The sequence below is a fragment of the Homalodisca vitripennis genome, chromosome 2, assembly GCF_021130785.1.
Source record: "Homalodisca vitripennis isolate AUS2020 chromosome 2, UT_GWSS_2.1, whole genome shotgun sequence".
In the NCBI taxonomy this organism is placed as follows: domain Eukaryota; kingdom Metazoa; phylum Arthropoda; class Insecta; order Hemiptera; family Cicadellidae; genus Homalodisca; species Homalodisca vitripennis.
The window spans coordinates 108,564,737-108,592,681 of NC_060208.1; the positions used below are offsets into that span (position 1 = coordinate 108,564,737).

A 27,945-nucleotide genomic window follows, 5' to 3' on the forward strand; every position below is an offset into this window, starting at 1 on the left:
TAAAGTTTAGTCCAGTCTTCCTTAGATATGTCTTTCTTAAAGTTTTCTATATTTCTTTCACTAAAAATTCTTCCAATTCTACTTATTTTTAATTTAACATTTTTATTTTTCTTTATTTTGAACATTTGAGCATCATGATCAGAGAGTGATGTTATTATACATTCTACATCAAATAAAGTAGCTTTCATGTTGGTGAGAAAATTATCTATTGCAGTTTCACTGTTGTCTGTTACCCTGGTTGGAATTTTAACTGTATAATAAAAACCATGCATATTCAATGTATTGACAAAGTCTTTTTTTTTCTATCCTCCCTCAAAACATCAACATTAATATCACCACCAATAACAATGTTATCACAAATTTTGGATAAAATCTCTAAAAACATGTCTAGTTTTTGTAAAAAACTTGCAGTATTTTCAGATGGACTCCTGTAAATCCCTCCAACTAAGAATTTTACTGAATTGATTTTAATCTGAATAACACAAGATTCAAATATTTTGTCTTCATTCAGTAGATCCAAATTAACATCAACAATTGTTTTGTAATTTATTAAATGCTCCGATACCAATATTAATACCCCACCTCCCTCATAATTTTTTATGACATACCCTTTTGCTAATACAAAACTCGTTCTTGTTGATGCAAAAATCAAGTTTCTTGCAAAATTTAAAGTCTTCAAATGAAATTTTTCAAAAGATATCTTGCCACATGATGAATTCACATTTTTTCCATTGATTTAGGTTTTATAACTGTGTTTAGATTACCTAAACACAGATCCTGTGATGTAGGGAGAGTATTACAAAGCAAGTGCACTAAAACCATATTTTGGTACTGACTTTTGACATTGATTTAGGTTTTATAACTGTGTTTAGATTACCTAAACACAGATCCTGTGATGTAGGGAGAGTATTACAAAGCAAGTGCACTAAAACCATATTTTGGTACTGACTTTTGACATTGATTTCCTCTCTATTTTTAATTTGTACTTTATGTATAATCTATATGTGTTAATATGTCACATTTAAAAGTCTCATATGTTTGTATTCAGCTTGTTTACAAATTTATTTATTCCTCTATTTTCTCGTTGCCAGTATGGTTAACCTTAAGAACAAAAGAAAAATATTTGCATCTGGTCAACCAAATCCCATGGAATGAGATGCACCACCATCAAACTCCAAGTTGCCTATTTAGAAATGAATCTTCATGTAAAATTTGATCTATATAGGTCAGTTTGTCTTCAAGATGTCATACAAATAGACAGACAGACAAAAGTGAAAATTTTCCAGCCCCTTGAGTGATTGGCTTAGTTAATGCCCAGCCAACAAAGCAGGAATTATTGTTAAAATGTCTATTTAACACCTTCACTGCTGGTCTATACTGAGTGTTGATAACTATTCTCATAAGGCAGCGAGCATGTGTTGTGTGTATCAAGATTGTATAGTGTTCATGTATAGATATGCCTAGAGAACAATTGGGCCAAAATAACTAATCAGGAGCTCACTAATTTGACCTCTCCTTGACTCTGGTGGCTGATTGTGTTGTACAAGCTGTTTTACATCTGGTCGAGTGACCAATGTTTTCTGGAGCCGACATCAATACAATGGATGGCATTTGATTAGCCACTAATGAATCAATATGGATGCTCTAATTGTCTTAACTTTGGTTTTATAATGCTTTGTTTCACACGTGGAGTATCTGATCAATGGCCCTTGTAAAGTTTTCATCGTATATGTGTGTCTAGCAGAGAATATAAAAAATCCAACTTGGGAAAATTAGCCTGAATTAAAATTTATATTTAACTCTAGGCACAAAATTTCAACAGTCGTTGAAAATTATTTACTTTTAAGGTATTGAGTAAAAGAATTAGGAAAGGATTAAATTTCTTCTTAAATTCAAATAAAATAGAATTAAACTTCTACACAAATTTTTAAAAATTTCAATAAAATATAAAAATCTCCTCTCAGACATGTAAGTTAGATTTTCAACTTTGCTTGAAAAAAATTAAAAAAAAAGAATATATATATATATATATATATATATATATATTCAATATATACATATATCATATTGGGCATGAAAAATTCATCAAACAGTATTAAAATTGAAATATATGGTTAGAATCAAACTTTTTAATATGAGGAATAGAAATAATATAACAGTGGAGCATTATAATTTTTTGTAAAAAAACCAAAGTATATGGGTTTAAATGTTTTAACATGCTGTCAAATCATAAAATCATTTAAAAAGAAACCTCAAAAGCTATTTGATTAAATTTCTAAATTAAAACCAATATTCATGTATTATTATTAACTGCTGATACAACGTAATGTTATAGAATACTTGTGTTGTAGAAAACAGATGATATAATACGCCAGATGAATCAGTGCCTTCACTAAAATTTTAAGATCTGAATGAACTGGAGGGAGTTCTAAAAGTTATGATGGGAACACACTTTCCGGACTGTATCATTTACGACAAGGACCAACTACTCAGCTGTGGAGGGAAACCTGCAGGGCGGACCACTCACTCACAATGGAGTTTGGTGTGTCGAGTAAATACCTTCAGAAGGATTGAATGGGTGAATAACTCGTTTACTCCAAAAAAGCTCCTAGGGAAGATGGAGTGAGACCGGTTTGCTTACAGCGGGGGTTGGATATTCTCCTTCCCCTGCTGTGCAGACTGTTTAGGGCCTCTGTGGCCCTTATTTACATTCCTCTGTCCTGGAGGGTATTCAGGGTAGTGTTTATACCGAAGTAGGGGAGATCTAGCCTGGATTGATCTCTTAGGCCAATATGTCTGTCCTCCTTTCTTCTCAAAACCATGTTTACTAGGTTTTGTTCAGAGGAATCCCTTTTAGAGCTCCAAATCAGTATCCTTACACTCCAGGAAAATCATACGACTAAGTCCTGAATCAACTGGTATGCAGGATTAAGAAGGTGCTGGCAGGGAAGGAAGTAGCCATAGGTGTCTTTCTGTACATCAAAGGAGCTTTTGACAATACAGGTACTCAGGCCATTGTCAATGTGGTCTCGAGACGTGGTGTTGATGGTCAAATATATGACTGGATAAAGGCCTTACTCACAGACACCATTCCACTCTTATGGGAGCAAGCATCAGTGCAGGGACTGCTGTCCTGAGCTGTCGAGAGGTTGTCCTCAGGGTGACGTTCTTTCTTCTCTTCTGCGGAACCTAGTTGCGGATGACCTGCTCTTGTCTTTGAACAGCAGTGGTGTCTTTGCACCGCGGTATGCAGATAACATTGTGACTCTTGTGAAGGGCAAGTTCAACACAAGGGTCACTTATCTGACCAATACTATTTTGAACATGGTAAGGAACTGGTGTGATGGAATGGGCCTTAATGTGAATCCCACCAAGGCTGCAGTGGTGGGAGGGGGAGGGAGAGAGAGAGTGATGTGAAGAGGGAGAAGAAGTGAGGATTCACTTCCCCCTTCACATTCCTTACCAACCACTCCTCAGTCGGCACTTTACCACTTGTAGGATGTGTGCTGTTAACAATAAACATTTGTTAAAATACTTCTTAATTATACTAACATATTAAATAGATGCAATGGACTATTCTTAACATAAATAATATTATTTAATAATAATATTTTTATTCCATAACAACGAGAATAAGAAAACATAACATGATGCTCCAAAACACCAATGCAGGAAAGCAAAGTACTTGGTTCCCACTTGTGTCTTGTAAAGAAAATAGATCGAGCAGTGAAAGAGGTAGGTGGTGGAGGTAGGCATGGTTGAGCTGCTGCTCCTCTCTCTCCCCATGCGCAAGAAATTTCCGTGCTGGTCACGTTCAAAGCGGCTCATCTATAGTAACAGTTTTCATTGAAATTGCGTTCAAAATCAAAGTTTATAGCACATTTCGTTCTCAAGATGTTCTATACATAGATAGATAATTAGGTAGGAAAAAAATTTTTACAGCCCCCTGGCAGACAGGAAGTAAATGTTGCTGATATCTTGTGGATAGTTACACTATGCAAACGCTCAGCCAGTTCCTTAGAGGGACATGTTCATCATCAAATATGACGTTTTCTATGTTGAAATGAAGTTATATATAATATCTCAGGGTCGTAGTTCAATTAATTCTTGAGATACCCAGTAGAAACTAACACACACGCACGCACGCACGCACGCACGCACGCACGCACGCACGCACGCACGCACGCACGCACGCACGCACGCACGCACGCACACACGCACACACACACACACACACACCACACACACACACACACACACACACGCACGCACACCACACACACACGCACCCACGCACGCACGCACGCACGCACGCACGCACGCACGCACCCACGCACGCACGCACGCACGCACGCACACACGCACACAGACAGACAGACAGACAGACAGACAAAAGTGATTTTCTATGCTATAACATTTAGTGTTAGCAAAATATACAACTTTTCAAGTTTATAGCTTTATTCATTTTGAGATATCATCATGAGTTACAGACGGTGTACAGGTAAATCTTATGGAAGGACATGCACAATCATCGAACTCTACTTTTATCTTCTGTACAAATAAACCAATACAACATTATAATACATTGAAGAACGTAATAAAGGCTTTAACAATTAATTCAGCAAAGTAACATCCATTACATGTGTAAGTATGTGATTTTTAAAATGTTACATGATTTTACGGGGTTTATCTACAAACCTGTTTCTCCTGCAATTTTCTCATTGCTAACATGGTTACCCATAAGAGCAATGTCAAAATTTGTGCCAACACTCAACTGTCATCATAAAATGATAAAACAATATTGTACAAGTATCTATTGTTAATGTAATTGCTTAGCTACGTAACATATTCTACAACCATTACTATGCATATTAGAACAAACTATATAATTTTGTTGGATATTTATAATATAGCTAATTACATAGGTGTTTACTTCAAAATAAATCTACAAAAATGGTCATATTTTCCAAGAATTTATTCCAAACTGCCATTAACTAAAACCCAAAAGTGGTTAAACAACACAGAAACAAAGCCGTTTATGAGAAAAATACTTTTCACACAGATCTTATTGATAAGCTGAGACGAAACATCATCTCCCAACTTGAACAGTCAGTCTTATTTTACCTTCTACTTTACAGTGAATAAATTATTAATAATTATTCATTTTCTAAGGAGCAGTAATTTCTTGATGGTGCGGCTAATGTTTTTTTGAGTTGATTTTACTGTCTATTATTATTTATTATAACTACATGAAATATTTAAATTCTGTCATGCTTTCAAATACCAAATCATCAATCTTCAGATTTTATGCTCATTAGACATAGTTCTTGTCTACTTTCAAAGTTTGTTTTATAATAATTATCATCTAAGTTTTCCATTTAATACTGTGTTAAAAACATGCTTTTTTTTTTTTTTTTTTTTTTTTTTTTTTTTTTTTTTTTTTTTTTTTTTCCTTGGGGCGGCCTACTGCCATGCACTTAAGCCTCAAGGGCCTTTTGCGCACACACCCGAAAAACACCATGTGAGGACTACCAGTCTACAACAACTTCAGCAGTTCAACAAACCGCCGAAAAACAACCTATCAAGTCCTCCTTGGGAAAACTCGCCACCCTGTTCAAGCTACCAAAGATGGCATACCGCTCTCTTGCTATTGCTGGGCAATCAAAGAGCAGGTGCTCAGCAGTCTCCTCCTGCTCATTACACCTTCCACAGAGCGGATCCTCCTGAAGGATACCAACTCTGTGTAGATGCTTCTTCAGGTGACCATGCCCCGTAATGAGACCAATGACCTTGGAAAGACATTGATCTGTTTAATGAGAGAAGGTCCGAGGGCCACCTTGGAGGAAGGTGACTGTAATACCATTCTACTCACTCTCAAACCCGGATGCAACCTCCACCTTCTACCATGCTCCGCGCGAATCCATTTCGAGACAAACCCTAGAGGATTCACACCTTTGGAACACCGCAGAATGGTTGAGGGCCCGTCATAATTGTTGCTGAGCCCTGGTTGGCCAGGGCATCAGCTCTTTCGTTCCCAGAAATCCCCTTATGACCAGGAACCCAACAAACGGTTACATTGTTGATTCTGGCAAGGGAGGAAAACGGTCTGATAGCAATCCCAAAACCAGTTTGGATTTGATTGCGCAAGAATCCAGCGCCATCAGCGCTGCCTGACTGTCCGTGAAAAATGTTAATCGTCTTGCCCCTATATCGCAGACGAAGATTCTCACGAGCACATTCCATAATGGCTGCGACCTCCGCTTGAAAGACTGTCGGATACGGACCCATAGGAACCACCAGCTCCCTACATGGTCTCACTCCAGAATTCCAGCACCTGTGCCGCTTTTTTTGTTTTAGAGCCGTCTGTGTACCATTCGAGCTCCGCTGGTGGAAGAGGTTGCTTCCCCTCTGACCAATCATCCCTTGAGGGCAAAAATAATCCTAAAGGGTTTGTCAAAGGAAAAACTTTTGTGGCATCTGATCAGAGATCATATGCAAAACATCCTCCTGTATCAGAGTGCTAATTCTGCAGTGCCCACCGCTGCAGCAGCCCGACCAGAATCCCGTCTGCTGCAGACAGTAGGCACTCTTCCTGGCCATAGCTCGAATGACAATGTCCAGGGGGGCGAGATTAAGACAACAGTCCAGAGCCGCGCCTGGCGCACTAGGAAAGGCCCCTGTGGATAGCGAGGCAGGCCATCCTTTGGATACCTGCCAAACGTGGCTACCACCGTTTTGGCTTCCATTTTTGGCCACCATACGACAGCTCCGTACATTAGTGCAGGTCTGACCACGGAAACATAAAGCCAGTACAAGAGCCTCGGCTTCAGTCCCAGGGGCCCACCTATCACACGTCTGCATTGCATTATAAAAAAAAAAAAAAAAAAAAAAAAAAAAAAAAAAAAATCTTCAAAATAAATCTACAAAAATGGTCATATTTTCCAAGAATTTATTCCAAACTGCCATTAACTAAAACCCAAAAGTGGTTAAACAACACAGAAACAAAGCCGTTTATGAGAAAAATACTTTTCACACAGATCTTATTGATAAGCTGAGACGAAACATCATCTCCCAACTTGAACAGTCAGTCTTATTTTACCTTCTACTTTACAGTGAATAAATTATTAATAATTATTCATTTTCTAAGGAGCAGTAATTTCTTGATGGTGCGGCTAATGTTTTTTTGAGTTGATTTTACTGTCTATTATTATTTATTATAACTACATGAAATATTTAAATTCTGTCATGCTTTCAAATACCAAATCATCAATCTTCAGATTTTATGCTCATTAGACATAGTTCTTGTCTACTTTCAAAGTTTGTTTTATAATAATTATCATCTAAGTTTTCCATTTAATACTGTGTTAAAACATGCTTACACGATTAAGTTTTAAAAATATATTCAACTCATGGTGGAGTGGACATTATCTACAAAGTAACAGTTGAACCTATAACCACTAAGGTTCTGATTTAACTAATTAAAATTTCTCTGAAGGGAAATTGAAAAACGTAGAAGTAATAAAATGCAGAAGGTCTTAATCATGTTAGAAGACTTTCAAATATTTAATTTTCAAGTGTGGCAATACACAGAGTAAATTGTTACAGACAGCTGAAGGACTTGCTGCACCGAGGTGACAGAGCGATGATTTACGTATTCATTGCTGCCTCTTACTTCCCATGGGTGATGCTGCGGCCACTGCCTCAGGACAGCTTGGCTGCAGAGCTGTGGTGGCTTGTCTGGGTAATATAACTTAACCTGTACTGTATTATGAAATACTGATGTTATCAAGTCAACGTATATCTTATTAGATCATTTTCTTAAACAATCAGTGGTAACATCTTTTCCAAATGGTTTTATTTTGCATGCTTTTCTGTAAAGTAAACCTGATTTGAGGAGGAACATTAAAATTTGTCCACAATAATTTTCATGCAAGGCCTCTTGATGTTACAGAATTTTGTATAGAACTTAATTTTGAAGTAACCACTATATAATTACGTAAATTCAAATTAATCATTGTTTCATTATACCATTCGACTGATGGTGACCATAATATTTTCCTCAATAAACTTCAAAATCTTTTATTATATTTAATTCAATGGACCAGCTATACGATAGTTATTGGAGGCGATTTGAACATTAAATTTGATATTACAAAGAACAAAAAAAGCCATCCATTAAATATTTTAAAAATATATTAAGAGAGTACAGTTTTTATTGTTTGAACCAATCTCCTACACGAGGTGCAAATTGCCTTGACAATATTTTTGTCAATGTTGAATAGAATAGGGTTAACTCTTGTAACATTTTTCTTTTTTCCTTTTCTGATCACAATGGTGTAATGGCTGACCTTAATGTACTCAAGCTTTTGTTCCACCAAATGGTAAAAATGGTTTTATTGGGAAAGACATGTACTTACAAATGGTTTTGCCTACACAAGAAATATGCAATTTATCAAGTTTGAGTGCTTATGACTGGGAACACTTAATTAATGAAATTAAGTTCACTGATGCTGAACAATCTTTCCAGTCCTTTTTCTAATCCTTTTAAATAATATAAATTATTACTCAGTTGTTAAGAAAAGAACTTATAGCTAAAAGCAATTTTAAATATTAATGGTACACTAGTGAATTAAGGAATATGAAAGAAAAGTTGTTATGTTTTGGTTCTTTAATCAGAAGTTCTAGTGAGTCTTTGAATGAGCTTCTCCGAATTTTTAACCACCAAAGAAAAGAGTATAAATTATCCATAAAAAACGCCTAACTTAATCACAACACCAATTATATTAAAAACAGCATTAATACAAATAAAGCAGCTTGGGAAATAATTAAAATCAACAGTACAAGTACACCCCATAGGCTTTAAACTGATATTACTTCAGAAGACTTACATATTTTTTTTTACTGACTCAATAAAAAAAATATTAAAGTGAACACTGGTACAGTTATTAATAGTAGTTTAAATTCATTAAAAGTTAATACAATTCATCATTGTTATCGTTTAAATCAATCAAGCCATCTGACACAATTGAGGCAGCTAAAAGACTAAACAATTCAGATAGTAATAAGATCTAAAATATATCTAATAATCTTTTAAAGAGATTGGTTTATACTTTTGTTGACCCACTGACACTTTGCTTCAATATGTTTTTGAGTCAGGGCATTTTACCGGGGCAACCGAAAGTGTCCAGAATTTGTACAGTCTTTCATAAAGGCCCCAATAATGATCCAAGTAGTTACCGCCCCACTCCGGTCATCCCAATCTTGTCTAAATTACTAGAACTACTAATCTATGACCAAATAAGTGACTATTTAGAAGAAAATAAAATTTTAAGTTCATCACAATTTGGTTTCAGAAGAGGTAAATCCACTATTGATGCCACTGACAAGTTAATACAAAATATACTGTCAACTTCTGAAAATAAGGCCTTTGCTCAGGTCACTTTGATTGTGTACAACAGGGATCTCCAACCCTTTTTACTGAAGGGCCACATTGTAAATCTTTTGAGGAAAGGTGGGCCAGCAATATTTTAGGGCAGAAAGTCTAGCACCCCTCCACCCCCCCCCTCTTATCCCATAAAGGTTATTCTAATTAAGAAGTCAGTGTTGGTTCTTGAGATTTTCTTGATTGATTTTTTAAGTTGCTATATTGCCTTATAAGTGTCTTTGTTGTTGGCTAACTAAAATTCTTTATGTGATTCTATAAAAAGGCTGCAGTAGAAAAGAATCTTGTAAGTAAACAAATGTTTTTTTTGAGTTCATAAATAATGTGTATGACATGTTTATAGGAGGCACAAAAAGGCAAAAGGTCTTCCCACCTTTTTGGCAGGGCAATCCCAAGTAACCAAGAAACAATGGGTTACGGGAAGGAAGTAATACAAGTCTAGACTTGTCTAGAAATACTCAATGCAGATAAAGTATTTGAATACTTAAGGGTGCTTCTGAATATACTGTATTCGATTCTCCCATCATTACAACTGACAAGACTGATGCGATGAGGTTATTTGGTTCTGCCTCAGGTACAGTTGGGGTAGAGTACACCAGTGCCGAGCTTTCTGCCCACTTACTATCTACCGCTTAGTGGTTGATCGCTACTTGTTTATATATAGTTCAACTGTTATTGAGAAAAGAAGTATCAAGTAAGAGATGAGTACTGGTATGAATGAGAATGAGCTAATGGTAAAAATGTTTAGAAGAAAATATAATATCAATTAAAAATATTTTTTCACTGTGCTAACTTTCTGTGGGCTGGAAAAAATCTGTTCACGGGCTGTAGGTTCGAGACTTCTGGTGTAGAACACAGTACTCTTTTAGCCAAATTGAAGCACTATGGAGTTCAAGGATATTATAAAATCATATTTCGTTAATAGAAGACAAAAAGTATCTATCAAAGGTCACAGGAAGTAAAAATAGAGTATGGTGTCCCTCATGGATTAGTACTTGGAGATCTTTTGTTATCATATTTCAATGACATGACATTGGCTGTTGATGCTAATATGCTTCTCTACGCTGACAACACGATTTTTTTCAATAATAGTAATAACCTGAATGAACTAAAGAAATTAACTGACACCATAATAAAAAAAGCATCAATATGGTTTAAGGAAAGCAGGTTCTTAATGAATGGAACTAAAACTAAAAACATATTGTTTACTTTAAAATCAATTCCTGAATATGGTTTTAATCTTGAATCAAGTAGTGTAATCAAAATTTTAGGAATTCATATTGATAATAATCTTTTATGGGGACCTCACATTAATTATCTGTCTACTAAATTATCTAGAATTATTGTTTTATTGAAATGTCTATCTTGCTGCATAAGTGAAAATTATGTTCGAACTGCATATTTTGGCTATTCTGTCAATTGTGAGTTATACTGTGGGGAAATAGTGCTAGGGTTCAGGAAATACTGGTGCTTCAAAAAAAGCTGTTAGAATTGTTGGTAAAGCTGTATATCTCGATCATTGTAAACCTATTTTCATTAACCAAGGAATTCTTACAATAGTTAATTTATATTTGTTTGATTTATCTGTGTACATCTTAAATAATGAGGACAATAAACCATACATAAACACATAACTACAACACAAGAAACAGAAATAAAATTTTAATTGACTATTGGCAACTGAGTAAATCTTTGAAAAGTCATGTTGTAGTTGGCTTAAAAGTGCATAACAAATTGACTGGACAATTAATGTCTTATATTATTATTTTTGTATTATACTTATTCAGTATTATTTAGAGACAATGCTATTTAGTCTGTAGCTGAATTAGACTTTGTCAATGCATGTTTTATGAGAAATAAAAAAAATTATTATTTTATTATTATTATAAAAAATTATGGTTGCCTGTAAAGTCGGTTTTACGGGCGAAGATTTTACGTGACAACGTCTTTTTCTCGGTAGAATATTTATTGATATGAATATTATTAAATTGCACAATAGGAACAAGGAATTGAATGAAAATAAGAATTGCACAAATTTTAACTATAGAAATATATTTTGTTTACTAAAACATTGTACATAATTTGAAATTAATTAAAATTTGTTATTGTAAATGGTAAAGTTGAATAAAACATTTACTAAAATTGGAATTTGAAATTCTTGCTAAACACAGTTAAATTCTAACTCCGCGCGTGGTGATTGGTCGGTTTAGTTCGTTTGTTGGGTCGCACTGTTATGACAGGTTAGAGGTTATAATTTGTTATTTTAATTGTTTGACTAGCAATACGCGCTGTTTCTTCTCAATCGACTGAATTACGATTGATTGCAGAGTGATTTAAACTAATAATTTACTTAACACTATCAACATTTGTCAATAGTATGACATAACCTATAAACTCAGTTTCTCAACTTTTGTGTCAATCTAACAATTAATCAATCAATCATAGTTTACGATAATGAAATATCAGTGTACAATTATTTACCTTTATTGTTGTAGTTGTTGTAAATGACGAATCTAAGCACTCCACATTTCACGAATAAACATAGTTATCTGCTTTATCCCGTGCGGCGGACCCACGGTTATCTGCTTTATCCCGTGCGGATCCCGTGCGGCGGACCCACTGGACGGGCATCGTAACGTTACCGGGCGTTACACTTTTTCATGAGTGACTCCGAGCCGCAACCTAATTTAAGACGTTGTCACGTCAAAATGTACATAGTACCATAGATACAGGATATTTATTTATAGCACTGTTAGCTACCCATTTCAAAATGTTTTCAATAATTGTAGTTTCTGGCAGAATAATTGTATTTTTGCCATATCACTGCATAGTTCGGTGTAGATAGCTTAAATTTCTACCTGAGACAAATCTGTTGCTTTCTGGAACCATATAACTGGAATATTTGTTGTATTGTCTGATGTGATATCTGTTGGAAAGTAACAACAAACAGAAGTATGTACATGACAATTTTACATTATAATTCAGTTGATATTGATCGACTACTACAAAATTAATAATGCATTATGTTGAAGTTGAGAAAATAGCTAACAGATTTATTATCCTTTGAAGATTTAGTCTAGATTGACAGAATTTTTCCAGTTCACTATAAATTACATAAAACATGACACACCCCACTTGTTTAGTTTTAAAAATCAAATCTTGTGGTGCGCATACTCAATATGTAAATTTTTAACAACTTCTTTAAAAATAGTTTTAATTTGAATTAAACAAGATTTCTTCTTTTGATCGTAATATTGATGAATTTGTTGGTGACAGGTGTTGGCGGCAGCAGGCATACTTTACCAGCAGATGTTCCACGAACGATACAAGACACTGGAGACTTGCTTCTACATTTTCCTAGGAGCCGCACCATCCCTGGCCGTACTGGCTCACATAGAACACGTAAGTGTGATATTCAGTCTCTAATAATAAGTGATACATCACCAATCGCATTTGTCAGTTCTGTAGATATTAAAAAATCAGTAAAATTGGTAATAGGTTTTATTTTAAGCAATACTGTAATTCCTCCATATCAAACTCAAATTCAAATCTTTCATTACTGTAAACAATATACATTATATGGTAAAAGTATATTACAGTAGTACAGTAAAGTACATTATAAAATGCCATTGACGCTAAAAAGTGTTTAAGACGGGTGCATTTGTAATGGAAGCTGGCAATCTGTTGATAAAATGGACACCTGCTTGCGAAGGCAAGTGTTCATAAAACCCCGTTCTGTGTTTTCCAGAACGGTAGTTGTCTCTGCCTCTTGTCTCATATCCATGCACGCCATGACCGCTCATCAGGGTACATTTAGACATACAGAATGAAACTGTTTCCAGAATGTATAGACAGGGCAGAGTCAACAATTGCCAGAGCCAACAATGAAGTTTAAAGGCTCTCAAAAATTGATTGCTCTAGAGCCCCACAACCACAATCCGTAGGTAAGAAGTGGGTAAATTAGGCCGTAATATGCCGTCATCAATACCTGACGGGCAGTATTTGGCTAAAGACCTCATAAAATAAATGCCTGAAGCTAATTTGGTACAAACTGAGTTGGTGTGAGCACTCCATGTCAACCCTTGATCAAGGTGTATTCCAAGGAATTTAGTGGATTCCGTTTCTTCTAGAACGGAATCTGCCAACATTATGGCAGGCCCACAGCCAGAATCTTCACTTCGCAAAGAAAAGTTATAAAATTGGATTTTGAGGTGTTTGTTGTGAGATTGAGACTTTGGAAGTGTTGGACTCAATTATTCAGGTCAACAAAAGCCTGTTGTTTTAACACTTCCTTTGATTTTCAATTGAAACAGAGAAGTTGTGTCATCAGCATACTGCATGAGTCTCCCGTGCAATAGTGATGACTCTATATCATTGCCATAGATCAGGAAAAGAATTGGACTGAGGATGGAGCCCTGAGGAACTCCATACTTAATTTATTTTGGTGTTGAAAGTTGATTTGATATTTGAACCACTTGGGTTCTGTGGCTTATGAAAGAGGCACTCCTCGAATGCCATGTGATTCCAGTTTGTCAAGCAGTGTATTATGGTCAACACAGTCAAATGCTTTGGATAAGTCGAGAAACATACTTAAGGTGGGGTTTCTACTTTCTAATCCCTCTACAACTCTTTCGACTAGACTCATAACTGCGTCTACCATCGATTTGCCCTTTCTGAAGCCCCATCGGTCATCACAGAGCTGGTTGTGACTATTAAGAAATCCAAGCATTCTTACCAAAAAGAGTTTTTTAAACAATTTACTCAGAACTGGCAAAGTGGAGACAGGCCAATAATTATTGATGGAATATGGATAATCTTTTTTTAAAGTAGGAGTTACTTTAGCCATTTTCAGGAGTGAGGGAAAAACTCCTGTTTGAAAAGACAAATTCACTAATTGAGTTAGGGGACTCACAATGTGTTGAAAACTTCTTTATGAGCCACATGGACATCAAATTGAGATCGGTTGATTTTTTAGCTGGGAGCTATTGGATAATTTCGGTTGGCTCTTTCTCAAGAACTGGCGGCAACACCATAGATGCTGCAGGGCATTAATATTCACAGGTCCAGCTTCTGCGGGTTTTGGTTATCCGTGAATTCTTCTGTGAGCATAACAACTCAAAATAAAAAAAAGTAAAATAATTACATTATTAACTCAACCACTTATGATCCATCAAGTTAACATTTGTTAAACTGCACTGCACAAAAGACGCTATATTATTATAGCTATTTCTGTGAACTGCTTGAAAGTGCTGCTGTCGAATGGCTCACTCCTCCTTCCATTGTCCCCCTACCCAACATGCTCCATTATCACTCCAAATGTAGCATGCACTCCTCACTGCGTCAGTCTGTTAGATCATTTATCAGATTTTACATACAGTTCTTTGGCTTAATTGTGTGTTTTATTATAAGTGCGAGTTATTAACATGAAAGCTTTCATAGCATTAATCAACTAAGATATCTCAGATCGAGAAGGGGAAGTGTGTTGTGTTGTCTTTAGTTGAAAAATTAGAAATTCTTGATATGCTAAAAGTTAATAAGGTTACTTTAATCACTAGGAAAATCCCAATAATCCTGAATTGAAGTCAAGATAAAAAAAAAAAAAAAAAAAAAAAAAAAAACAACACATAGACAAAATCTTCTGCATTGCAATGCAGTTTGCAAATCATGTATTGGAGACAGATCCCCTCATAGAAAGGGCCCTTCATTTCAAAAGAGTACTCCAGGATCTGGTGCTCCCACATGAAGTAGCTTGCAAGGAGTTCGAAAAAAAGAAGAATCAAACAGATAATTAAGTATTTTAAAACTTCATAAATTTTGCTTTCATGTACTGTACAATGTTCATACAATTGATAAATACGCACTTAAAACAAGTACACTGTACTGTATTAACATTTTAAAATGAATGAATTGATATATTTCCCAAATATATGTACAATATTACAATACAATCTGTACAATTAACTTCTAAATTTTTACAATACCGAACGAAGTTTAAAATTTGAACAAAGAATAAGAAATAATCATCATAGAATAAACATCATAAAAATAACATCATGTATAAAAACATTGTCCTCGGAAAATGAGCCTGCATGGGCTATGATGCCTGTGCGCAGACTCGAGTTGCTCACAATTATCTCCAAGAACCTTACCCCCCAACTTTTATAAGGTAATGTTATCCACGGTTTCACAACCTGTGGCTAACCTCCAGGATGTAGGGTTATTGTATTTTGGTAACTCACACAGCTACACCTGGAACCTACGGGACTTGAAATAGTTAGTTGTCAATGCAATAACTAGAAGTTTTGTTTTAGATTTTGGCAATTTTTAGAGTCTTGAACTGGAATTCAGGTGGCAATTTCACCAATTTGTATGCCGAATTTGATACATGTTAGTAGTTATTGAAGCTATTGAACTCATCTGTTTTTGCCAGGCGGAGTTCGCTGGAATCCAGGAGTTGATGTTGGGTGGTGCACTCTATGCCATCGGTGTCTGTTTCTTCAAATCAGATGGTGTGGTGCCATGCGCTCATGCCATCTGGCACATGTTTGTCGGCACAGCTGCAACGGTACACTACTATGCCATCCTGCACCATTTGTACACTACGCCAAGCGTATAGCTGTGATAAACAGAAGGAAGAGAAATAGATCTGTAGTTGCAGTCATCAGGTTGATAGCTAATTTTTGCCACTGCAGCTGATGTACAGGTGAAAAGTTGCAAAACAAGTCAAATCCAATTTGCTTGCAAGCTTTTAAGATAATCTGAAATTCCTCTCCAGCATAATGTTTTATAACAACTAAAACAGATTTTGAATCTAAAGAAATAATTTTTGGCTTAGTAATTTGGCCAAATAAGTTGTATTGATCTAATACTTGTCTGAGATATTTGTATCACTAGAAGTCGAAGAGATCTCTCAATGTTTTGTAATCACATAATGATTATAAGATTCACTTTTCTACAACAATTTAATAGAATTCATAGTTTTGAAAAAATAACAATATCCTTGTTGGTAGATCTCATAGAAATCTGTTTATTAAATAATAATGGAATTTCCTGAAGATATTTTACACTTTTACTTAAAATAGCCCCTAAAACACAAAACCACCTTAATCCAAATGTTTTTCAAGTAAAATGAATAAAAATTGACAGAAATGCTTAAAATACGTTCTTTATTCTATAATGAATGAAATATTTAAATACCAATACCCTGTAGAAAGAAGAACAATTATTGTTGCAAGAAGCCATTATTCCAGTTAAATACTATATTGCCAGTTTTTTATGATGTTGTTTTCAGTCTTAGCCCAATTCGAACAAACGAAATTTCTCTTATTACAAAGGGAAAGTTAAAGTTTATTTTATTGCTTATGTTTTCATAATACGAAATTTAAATCATGAGTTGTTAACATTTCTAATAGTTATTGAGTTATTATGTAAATAAAAAACCTTCAGCATGAGTTTAAAACGTGATACAATTTTAAAGGCTTGATAAATTCGGTTATAAATAATTATTTCCTTGAAATAATATTATCTTATGTTTTCTTTTATAATATCACGACCAATAATTCCAGTCACAAATACTCATAATAATGAATTATTGTATTAATATCTATTATATAATTATAATTCCATCAAAAATGGACAAGTAAAAACACTGTTAACCAAAGTACATTCAAGCGAGCATTCCATAACTGTATTTACTATTTAGTTTTATGGTCTAATTATAATGATTGTACACTGTCTAAAACGTATAGTTTTCAGTTCGTTATTGTTAGGAGCTACTTTTTCTAAGAACTAATTCTGGTGGCTGAATAGTTAAAATATAAAATTTACCACTGATACTCATTGCAGTTAATTGGCATTAGCAACATGTTAGTCTACTGGTCAGATTTTTTTTGATAGTAACAAAAAAAAATAAAATCGTTGTACCAAGAAAAGATAATAGGATTTCGTACATTTGGCATTGTTATATATTACAAATAGTGTATTTTTGTTATGTATAGTCATGACAAATGTCAAAAATATTCAAATCCTTTCAAATTATCTATCGTTAATAACAAACAAGAATAAAAGGTGCCTTTTATGAAATCTTTGTCTTTATGTCTATTGTACACATACGTGTTTTTCATAAGTGAAAATGAAACCAATTTAAGTTATTGGTGATGCATTTGGATCAAGTTTGTAATCTTAATTCTAGGCACATGTTTAAAATAATGAGAACATTTTTTAGAATTAGTCTATTGAATTCAGAGTAGAGAATAGGGATCACAATTCTTTTGGCGTCAGTATCGGAATCAGAGTTGAATTCTTTTGATATTAGCCCATCTGTATAAATTATTCATCACAGTACGAAATTAAAAAAAAATAGTTCAAAAGTTCTATATTTTGGTATAAAACCGTAATCACGTAATAAATAACTATATATTATATTTATAAATAAGTTTATTAGGCAATATCAACCAATGTAAAGTTTCAAGATGGTGGTCATTAGTATTGGGGAATTCATATTTCAACTGTTCCACATAAACAAATAATTAAGCGAGTTTTGTAACAAAGCAAGTTCATACAACATATTCATACAGGTTTTGATAATTTTTTGAGGTTTTAATATGGCTGCTGTTCAATGTTTCAAAAGGTTAAGTTATTTTTTGGCCAAGAAAAGGAAAAGAGTTTTACAATTTTGAAGTAGTTTATTACCAAGTTTGCTGTTACAAGTGTTCTATTATTGTGTAATGTTTCAAGATAGCAGGTGTACAATCTTTTGAAAATCAAATTGTAAAATAACATTGTAGCAATACTAGTGAACATGTTAACTGTAATCATTTCAAACTATACTTGGTAAGGGAATAGTTCTTATACATACCTTTGATAAGTTTGTTTGTCATTATCATTCAATCTGGGTGTTCTTATTTGTGCAAAATGTTTAGTTGACTATTCTACACTATAAATCACAAATAGAACATGTTTACAACTTTGAACATTTTCAAACAACTTTTATACCTGCATATTTTAACTATTTTTAATGTTTAAAGATGACGATGATGGCTGCTACAATTTCAAAAAAGGAATGGTTATCTTAGCTGCTAAGACTTCATAGAACAAATTAGAAACGCGCCTTAGATATCTCAGGTAATTTACAACTGTTCCCAAAGTTTTTATTCTATCGAAAGGTTTTCAGATAGTTGCCTTATAAAGTTTTCGAATTAACTATACAATAATATTGAAGCAATACAAGTGAATACAATGTAAATGTCATTTACAAATTTAATATAATTTTAACTGATAGTGACCAAATCAAGTACACATTTTTAGAAACCACGTATTTACTTATAACTATTTCAGTCTTTAAAGTTTTGAGATGGTAGAGTAACACAAATTTTGAAAGTATTAACACGACAACTTGTAGAGTTGTCATACCATCAGTGTCCTACAAATTAACCTTCAACACTAATAATGTATCTTCAATTTGATATTTTAAGATGACTATGAAATTCATACATAGTATCTACCTTTTCAAGTATCAACCGTTTAAAGTTAAGATATTGAATTAACACAAACAAATAAATCTGTCGCATTAATCAGAATTGGTATATAAAGTTGTTGTTTAACCAAACTGTTTTTTTCACTTTCAATAAAATGGTCAAAATGGTTTTAACTTGTTTTGCACAATATTTGACAATGTTGTTGAACACATGGACCATAAAGACATTACCGTAGGAAATGCTCCAACAACGGGTGCATAACAAATCATTCAGTTGGAGGGTTTTAAATAATTTTAAATTTTGCTATTAATTATTTTCTAATGTTTCAATCAAAACTAACAATCCCCCTGTTCTGTTTAACTAAACGTTGAGATACAATGATATGTAAGAATGTTCAGTTCAAATTTATCTCTTAGACTACCTGATGTAGGAACATTATGAGTTTTAACTAAACGTTGAGATACAATGATACTCGTACATCAGAATTTTCAGTTCAATTCACCTCTTTAGACTACCAGATGTAGAAACGTTATGGTTCTGGCCTAAAATTATCCATTAAAGAATTTTTTAGTATTTGTAGACTGAAAATAATTTATTTGTGGGCTTAAGTAAGAAATTGGTAAATAGCTTAAAAATTGTATTGTATAGTTACTAATTACTAGTATTGAGTCTGTTACTTACTTGTAAAGGGGGAAAATACAAATAATACCCATATATTAAAGACAAAGTCCCTGACATTTGTTTGAGATATGATTAAAAATTTAATGATTAGCAAAATATCATGTTTATGATTTTTGTGAAAGAATGTAAATGTTAGTTAATAAATGTTAAACATGTGATGCAAGTTATGAAAACAACCTGGTCCTAAGACTTTCTTCATATCTTGAATACTTATCAAAGACTGACCATATTGACTTGACTTCAATCCATAGACCAAACGTTTGTCTATTTTGTCTATTGGCCCATACATACCAAGCATTTGCCTAACCTAGAGTTATCCTAATAGCCTTCCATATCTTGTAATTGTGGAAGACTTCAATCTATGAAAGTGTTCAAATGGAAGACCAAGATCTTTTCCTTATTACATTGTTACATTTACTATGGAAAGTGTACCACACAGGAATCGACTGCTGGTAAATTGAGCAAACCTTACTAAGTCTGGCATTTAAGTCCACCATACCTTGTTCTGGGTTATTACCACTCTATACTCCTTGCTGCCATCATAACTGTAGTTTTTTGAACTTTCATAAAATAATCTATTTTTCATTAATGTTGTTCTTCTCTTTGCTGAATTTTTCCTGCATTTTGCTGTTACCCGGGAGTAATACATAAACGTTTTGTACATAATTCTTTCGACAATATGATATTTATTTCAACAAAATCAACTGTTTTCTGGGGTACCATTAGAGCAAAGCAGTATAAATGAAGGTTAGCATACAATTGTAATTTCTACCTTTACATACCAAATTAATTTTTGTAATGGAAGTAAAAATTATTATTTAATTTTCTTTAACATTCCACATTTCCACAATTATAAGATTAATACCACTAGCGAATTACAACACATATTCCGATAATTAATTTAATTTAGCAAGTCCTTTCAGAATCAAGGATTCCATTGTCAGTCAACTTCACAAAATCATTGCATGATTACTAAATTTTTAAATACCCTGACACAATAACGAATTTAATTAGCTTTACATTAAATGTATGACATGTAACAGTTTTGTTTGAATTAAATAATTGTTAAATTAGTAAATTGTGAGTGTTTTCTCCTGTGGTTGTGTAGCTGGATTAATCCAGCCTAGTAGTGCTATATGTTGTGGCAATTCAATTGTGAAATGTGTATAATTCTTAGTATATTCAGGGGGTATTTTAATATTTAGTTTAAAAATGCTTAAATGTATAGATCTGCTGGTAATAAGTTGTATTTAGTTTATAGCATACTGCTCTCTAGGTAATAACATCATTGCATTGTGATTTCATATAAACGTTCCTCTGAGTTTATATTAGTATATATTCAATTGAAGCACATTCTATAAAAAGTTCTTAGAATAATAATAATAATCTCTTAAGAGTAAATGACGGGTAAATTTGTAACGCCTTTCTTTAGAGTTTCCAATTTTCATTCCATTAATATCTATTCTATTCAAGGTGCACTTTTGTGAATTTTGTTAAAATAAGTACTGAAATGTGGATTGCCATTAAACTGACTTTTGAAAGAGAGAGAATGCTGAAAATATTTTAAGAAATAACTAAAACTTTTAACATGAAAATTATTTGTATTTTGAACAGTATCAATAAAACCTAACAATCCCCCTGTTTTTAACTGATGTAGTAAAAATATAAAATGTATTACAAAAATTATATTTTAATAATTAGTTAATTATTATGTTACAAAATCAATTAAAACCATTTCAACTGTTCAAGTATTTTAATATGTAGTTTTTATAAATAATTGCTCTAATATCAATAGAAGGAATCTCTCACAATATATTAAAATACAACAGGTCTGTATATAAGCTTAGAATATGTCAGTAACAATATTTTTATGATTTATAGTGAACTTTTAATTTCAAGTGATTTGTTATTGACATTCTTATTCCATTGCCATATTGATCTCAATTTTCTACTGTGCTATTTTCTCCTAGTATCCTTATGATTGTTACTTTGTTCTGTGTATGTTGTACTTTTATATACTAAATACATATAATTTACCATTATTTATATGTGAAAATTTTATACATATTTTTATTTTTGGTTATTTTTGTGTAGAAGTATATTTTTGAAACTCTGAATTGTATTATAAAATAATTGTTTTATAAGTTTTACGCTTACACAAATTTAACTACATTGTAGTTATTTTAATCTTATTTAATTAATGTTGTTCCATTCATTTGACAGACATTCCAAAACGATTGTTATTGTTTACTATTTATTTTTTATTGAGTGTACTCTTTACAGTTCTTTATTTTATTGTTTTTTTAGTTTAGTTGATAAGGATATCAGTGTTTGAATTGTTTATATTTTGTTGTTTTGTGTTTCAATTTGTTAACCATTGTTTGTTCCTGCTGAGAATTGTAAATTTTACTATTGAGTTCTTTCAGTTGTCATATTTTTACCCATGTAAAGCTAATAATTAAGATATTATTGCTCAACTTTAAAAGTGCCATATTTTTTCCCACCGTCTTTTTGTGTTTTCTTTACACTGTCTTCTAATTTGTCAACTGTCCTACCCATATGAGTATTCTTCGAAGAACCCAGTATTGCTGTAGAATATTCTGAAAAGAATAATTTAAAATATTTTATTAAATGATGTAACATATTTTGAATGCCTAAGTAGTATATCGTAGCTACACAGTATACTGTAGATCTCCTCATAGTACATATATATATACTGCTAGATATTCACCACATTCAATATAGTATTAACAGAACAATAATAACACTGTTCTTTAAATATACATATAATTAAGGATGTGCCGATGCTGATTTTGAGTTCATAATTAATCAACTGATTCTCAATCTCTGTTTGATTCTGCAAACTGTAAACAATTGTGCATATTATTGATGTAAGAGCATGATAATCAGATAGAATTTAGCTTTATTTGTTTTTACTGTTGTTTCCAAGACCCCTTCATTTTGTATGTCTGAACTGGGCACTAAGATCAATAGTCAATAGTACTGACTTGTTTTGTCAAATAGATAGGTCTGCCTTTTTTGCAAATCATATAGGGTTTATGAAAACTCTCATCAACAAAATGAAAATGTTCTTCAACGTTGATCCAGTCAACAACGATATAGCTGCTATAATAGGATCATATCACATATTGTTGGGTTGGTCAATTTGAGTTGTAGAGAATATACCACTACGTTTGTCATGGATCACAAAATAGTTTTAGAAAATAGGAAATTGTGGGCTATTCATGTGGTCCAGTGGAGTCATAGGGAATAGGCTAATGCTTAAGTTTGTGACCCGAACTAGAAGATTGGGGTACATTTTTGAGGACAATTTCAGTTGAAGGAAGAGGCTAATAGCAAAGGTTGTGACCTATACTAGGAAATGTTGGGTTATTTATTTGGTCCAGTTGAGTTTTAGGGAATATGCTAATGTCAATGTTTGTGATCTGAAGTAGAAGATTGGGGAACATTCGTGTGGTCCGTTTGAGTTGTAGGCAATAGGCTAATGACAAAGATTGTGGTCTAAACTAGAAGATTGGGGAACATTTGTATGTTCTGTTTGAGTTGTAGGAAGAATAGGCTGTGGCAACGTTTGTGACTGAAAATAGAAAATTGTCGGCTACACATAGTCCATTTCACTTGTAAGGATTGACCTTATACAACTACAATGTTTTGTTTTAACCCTATGCACTCGATGGCAGTATATATAATTTGCCCTTGGTGCTCATATGGCCAGCACTACTGGCTGCCGCCATTTTGATGGAAGCACAGATTAATTTTTGCCGTAATGTTATCTCAGCTCCCGTGTCAAGCTATACTGTTCAAGATATAATACGTCCATAACTCGTAAGGCCAGCGTCACATAGCAGTTATTTTCTAATATTCTCTTTGTATTATAAGGAATGGTGAGTGCTGAAATCTATTGAGCAGATTTATTTTAAAGTAATTTTTAAGTAAAGCAATACATTTTAAATTAGCCTACAATTCTTCTCTTAACATTGTCTGTGCAAATAAACCGAATGATGCGTAGTGGGCCTAAACACTAAAGCGATAGAAGGGATAAAAACGTAGAAGATTTTACTAGAAAATGTGTGCTAACTATTCTGGACTATAAATAGATGTATTTTTAAAAGTTATATTCCGTAAAAAATGTAACGACTGAGAAAAATAGTTCACGTCTGAGTATAACATTACAGTAAAAGGCCTACTCTATAACATTATATCTTTGTTAAAAATATACGTATAAGAGTTACATTTCCCAAATGTATGTTTATCCTTGTATTAGAAAGATTAATTAAAAATGAATTTTTAATTATTTTTCACTTCTTTAAAAATTTTAAATTACTATGCAAATAACGTATAGGAAATTGAAAAATAATTCCAATCTGGGAAGGCAAACAACAAATGTAGCCTCCGAGCTGTCAGTGAAAGTATCACGACCATCTGCACTGGCCATAAGAGTTGTGACGGCAAACTATGGCAAAACTAACGTGAGCTGTCTGCAACCTTAGTGAGGCCAGTGCTGCTGGCCTTTCGAGCACAAAGGGTTAGTATTTGTACTTTATAATAGCACTTGGTGAACCTCATCACAAACATCGAATTGACCTGAGACATGTTTATCAACTTATTTAACTTTTTAGCTTTATATACTGTCTGATATCAGCTTTGAAATTTTGTAAAGAATACTGAAATATAAAAAAAATGTAATTTCAGAATTTGCAATCGGAATCGGCCATTCTCTCTAAAAAATATTCATTCCCATTTTGGAATCGAAAAACTTCCCTTAAGTTACATTCTGAAATACTATATTTTCTACTTAATAAAGATATTTTCATAAGTATGAGTATTTAACTGTTTTGCTCATTTACGGAAGCTTTTCGTAAATATTATAACATACTGTAATAGCCAATAGTTAGGTTAGGTCACAACATATCTTCTATCACTTTTGTCAATTCACAGAGATACAAAGAATAGGAATAATTGCAACGGTTTGATTTTTGTTGTAGGTTTTTTAAGTTCAATGAGTAGCTAACAATATTTTAGATTAGCTAGATTGTTTTGTTTTGTACATTTTTTAATTTTTGTTAAACTATTGATAATATATTGTTAATGTTTTTCTAATAAAGAACAAACAAAACTGAATTATCTGTTTCTTATTTTCCTGCATTATCCATCATACAGTGCATTTCATAGATAATTATTTCTGTAAATGATAATTTTACAGGATGTTTAAATTAGTTAAATAATTCGAAATTATATTTTTTGGCCATGGATTCGCTAATGTATTTGTATTGACAAAATAACAATGACACCAAACTATAGTTTCAAGATGCCCTAAGGGCCAAAATTGGTCGCTGTCTCAAAATATAATGGGATTGATAACGTAAGCCATAATTCAAATTAAGTTAACAATGTTAGTATTTTAGTTTCACTATAACTACATTTTGTTAGGGGATTATAAAATTGCTTATATGTTTATTGTTTGTGAAATATTAAGTAATATTGAAATGCACTTTTGAGGAATTTTAGTAACTGTTATAGAATCCTTTGTTATCTGTCCACACAACCATAATCTTTTTTTGAAGAGTAAGAAAGAAGTTTAAACTTAAGTAATCAGTAAATTGGACCTTGTTGAATATTAAGTATTCAAGTTACAGTTTTAGCAAGTAACAATGGTCAATCATTAGTGGTGTTTACAGCAGTCAGTGGCTTACATCAGGTTAGAATTGTTTTAATATAACATACCATAATGTATCCCCGACTTTTATATGAAATAAATCTAGCTATGTAGAGAGGTATCTCATTTTAAAATTGGAAGTATCAGCAAAGGAAAGTAATTAAAATAAAATGAGATAAGTAAAAAACAAACAAGATCACATCACTTTTATAACATCATCACTTTTTTTGTAGTATCATGGCCAACAAATTAACTTAGAAAATAATGTGCACAAATATAACACACGCCATAAGAATGAAATCATCAGTGATCATCATAGACTTGAAATGTACACGAACAAAAACAATGTATATCGGGAAAAGATTTCTGAAAAATATTCCTCAAAGCATAAAGATGGAAAATAATATTAACAAATTTAAAAGAAAACTAAAAAACTATTTGATTGATTTAGTTTTGTATTCAATAGAGGAGCTTGAGTATGTTTAGTACTTTTATATATATAAGTAATGTATGACACTATTCGATGTACCGTATTGTACAACTAATGAATAAAGAATTAGTGATTGATTGATTGATTGGTATCATGTTCATGACAATGGTAATTAAATTTGAATCTATCTTGGAGTTTTAAGATATTCATACTTAGATCAAATAAGTATAGATCAAATAAGTATAGATTATAGATAGCTATATAAATTACAGTTTGTATTTATAACTGTAGAAAAAGTGGTCCCTTGGACCAGCCATAGTCATGACTTTAATCATTTTTTTTGCAGAATCAAAATGTCCTTAGTTCTGTTACAGTTCCCCCACAGAATCAAACCATATAAAAAAATAGACTAGAAAAAGAAAGTATGCTGTCCTGGCATAGTTTTGGAGAACTACATCTTCAAACGTCTAATGAGATATATAATTTGGGACAATCTATAACTTAAGAAAATGACTACATTCCAAAATACTTTCCTGATTTACAATAATTATTGTTAATTGAAGAAAGTGGTTTTTGTTTTAAATTCAATTATATATTTTGTTGTGTTTTATTTGTTCAATAAAGTACATTCAAACTGAACCAGGTCCCCAATGCCTTATTATCTAACTTCTCAAGTTCATGACTTTCCAATATTAAAAAAGATTGTCATCTGCATAAAACATGGGTTTACATTTAACTGCTAATGGTAAATCATTTATAAAAATTATAAATTCTAGAGGACTCTGTACTGAGCATTGTGGAACACTCCATTTTACAATAACCTCATCTGACAGTTGAAATATAAACAACTAAAAAAAAAATTTAGAACACAATATTTAATGTTGTTACCACTCATATACACCATTTGTCTATAATTTTCAAGGTAAGATTTTTTTTTTAATGTAGACATGAGTCATGGTAGGTAACCATAATTTTTTAATGAGATTATTGCTGTTAACACAGTCAAAGGCTTTGCTCAGGTCACATAGAGTAGTCTGAGCATATACTTTATCTTCGAAAGTTAGATAAATTTGCCTGACTAATTGATGTAGTGCACAAACATGATTCTTCTTTTCTAAAGCCATACTGAGTTGGACTCAAGAGATTATTTAATTCCAAAAATTTAATAATTTGTTTATATATTGTGTTGATTATATTAGTTCATCTAACAAGAGAGTTATTGAAATACTTTATGGTTGGTTTTTATGGCTATTTTTAGACTGGATATACTCAAGACACTTAAGGAACATCTGGAAAATTGCCTTTATTTAGTAAACTGACTATTATTACATTTTGTAATAGAATTAGCCAATCATGGGACTATGCTTTTCACTGGTTTGGTGACCATTCTTATCTCCAAAGAATTGCTGGAGACTTGTAATATCAAAGATTTTTGAAAGTTTTTATGATTTTTACACCTTTAAAAGATAAACCTTATAAAATGTAGCATTTAAAAAAACTACACAATTTTACACAACATTTTCACACAGGACCACGTAAAAACAATAAGTATCATTGGTTCTCTCAAAAAGCATGACTGCAATTTGCCAGTTCTTTGAAAATAAAAACCACAGGTTGACAATGTTTTATTGCTGGAGAAGGTCGTAAACGAAACATGAACTCTCATAAACTTGAGAGAAAGCTGCCTGAATCATTACGATTGTGATTGTTGAGATTCAATGAATAGTTCAGTTATAAACAATGATTCATAAACAATTTCAGCTGCAGTAGCCTTGATGTCATCTTTGAAATCAGTTTGAATCCCATGAAGAAAAAAGAAGGTAAAGTATGAACCCAATAAGTCTCAGAGTGAGCCATGATTGCAGCTTTTAATTAATGACACAAACACTCAATCAAACCATTAGAAGCTGGATTCCAAAATTCTTCGTAAAATTTTTGAAAAGGTGAGCAGTGAATTGAGCTCCTTAATCAGATATGAGAGTCTCAGGAATGCCAAAATGAGAAATCCAACAATCCAAAATACAGATTCCGCAGTGATGAATTGTATTGGATAAACTTCAAATCACTGAGTGAAACAGTCTATGACAGTTAAGCAATATCAGAAAGAACATGCAGGTGGAAGAGGACCAATCAAGTCAATATAAATGTGAGAAAACCTCTGAGTCGGAGTTTCAAACGACCCCAAAAGAGCATGAGTGTGATGCGAGATTTTCGATCTTTTACATTCGTTACAAGTATA

General features: G+C 32.8%; 1 protein-coding gene across 1 annotated transcript in view; it reads left to right on the forward strand.

Moving 5' to 3' along the window:
* The window catches only part of LOC124354553 (monocyte to macrophage differentiation factor), a 48,922-nt gene extending 24,181 nt beyond the window's left edge, over window positions 1-24,741 (forward strand). Inside the window, exons 4-6 of the mRNA XM_046805100.1 lie at window positions 7,606-7,741; window positions 12,719-12,844; window positions 15,873-24,741. Of these exons, the coding sequence (XP_046661056.1) occupies window positions 7,606-7,741; window positions 12,719-12,844; window positions 15,873-16,058 (448 nt within the window). The 3' untranslated portion in view covers window positions 16,059-24,741. The remainder of the gene's footprint in view (window positions 1-7,605; window positions 7,742-12,718; window positions 12,845-15,872) is intronic.
* Window positions 24,742-27,945: the final 3,204 nt, after the last annotated feature.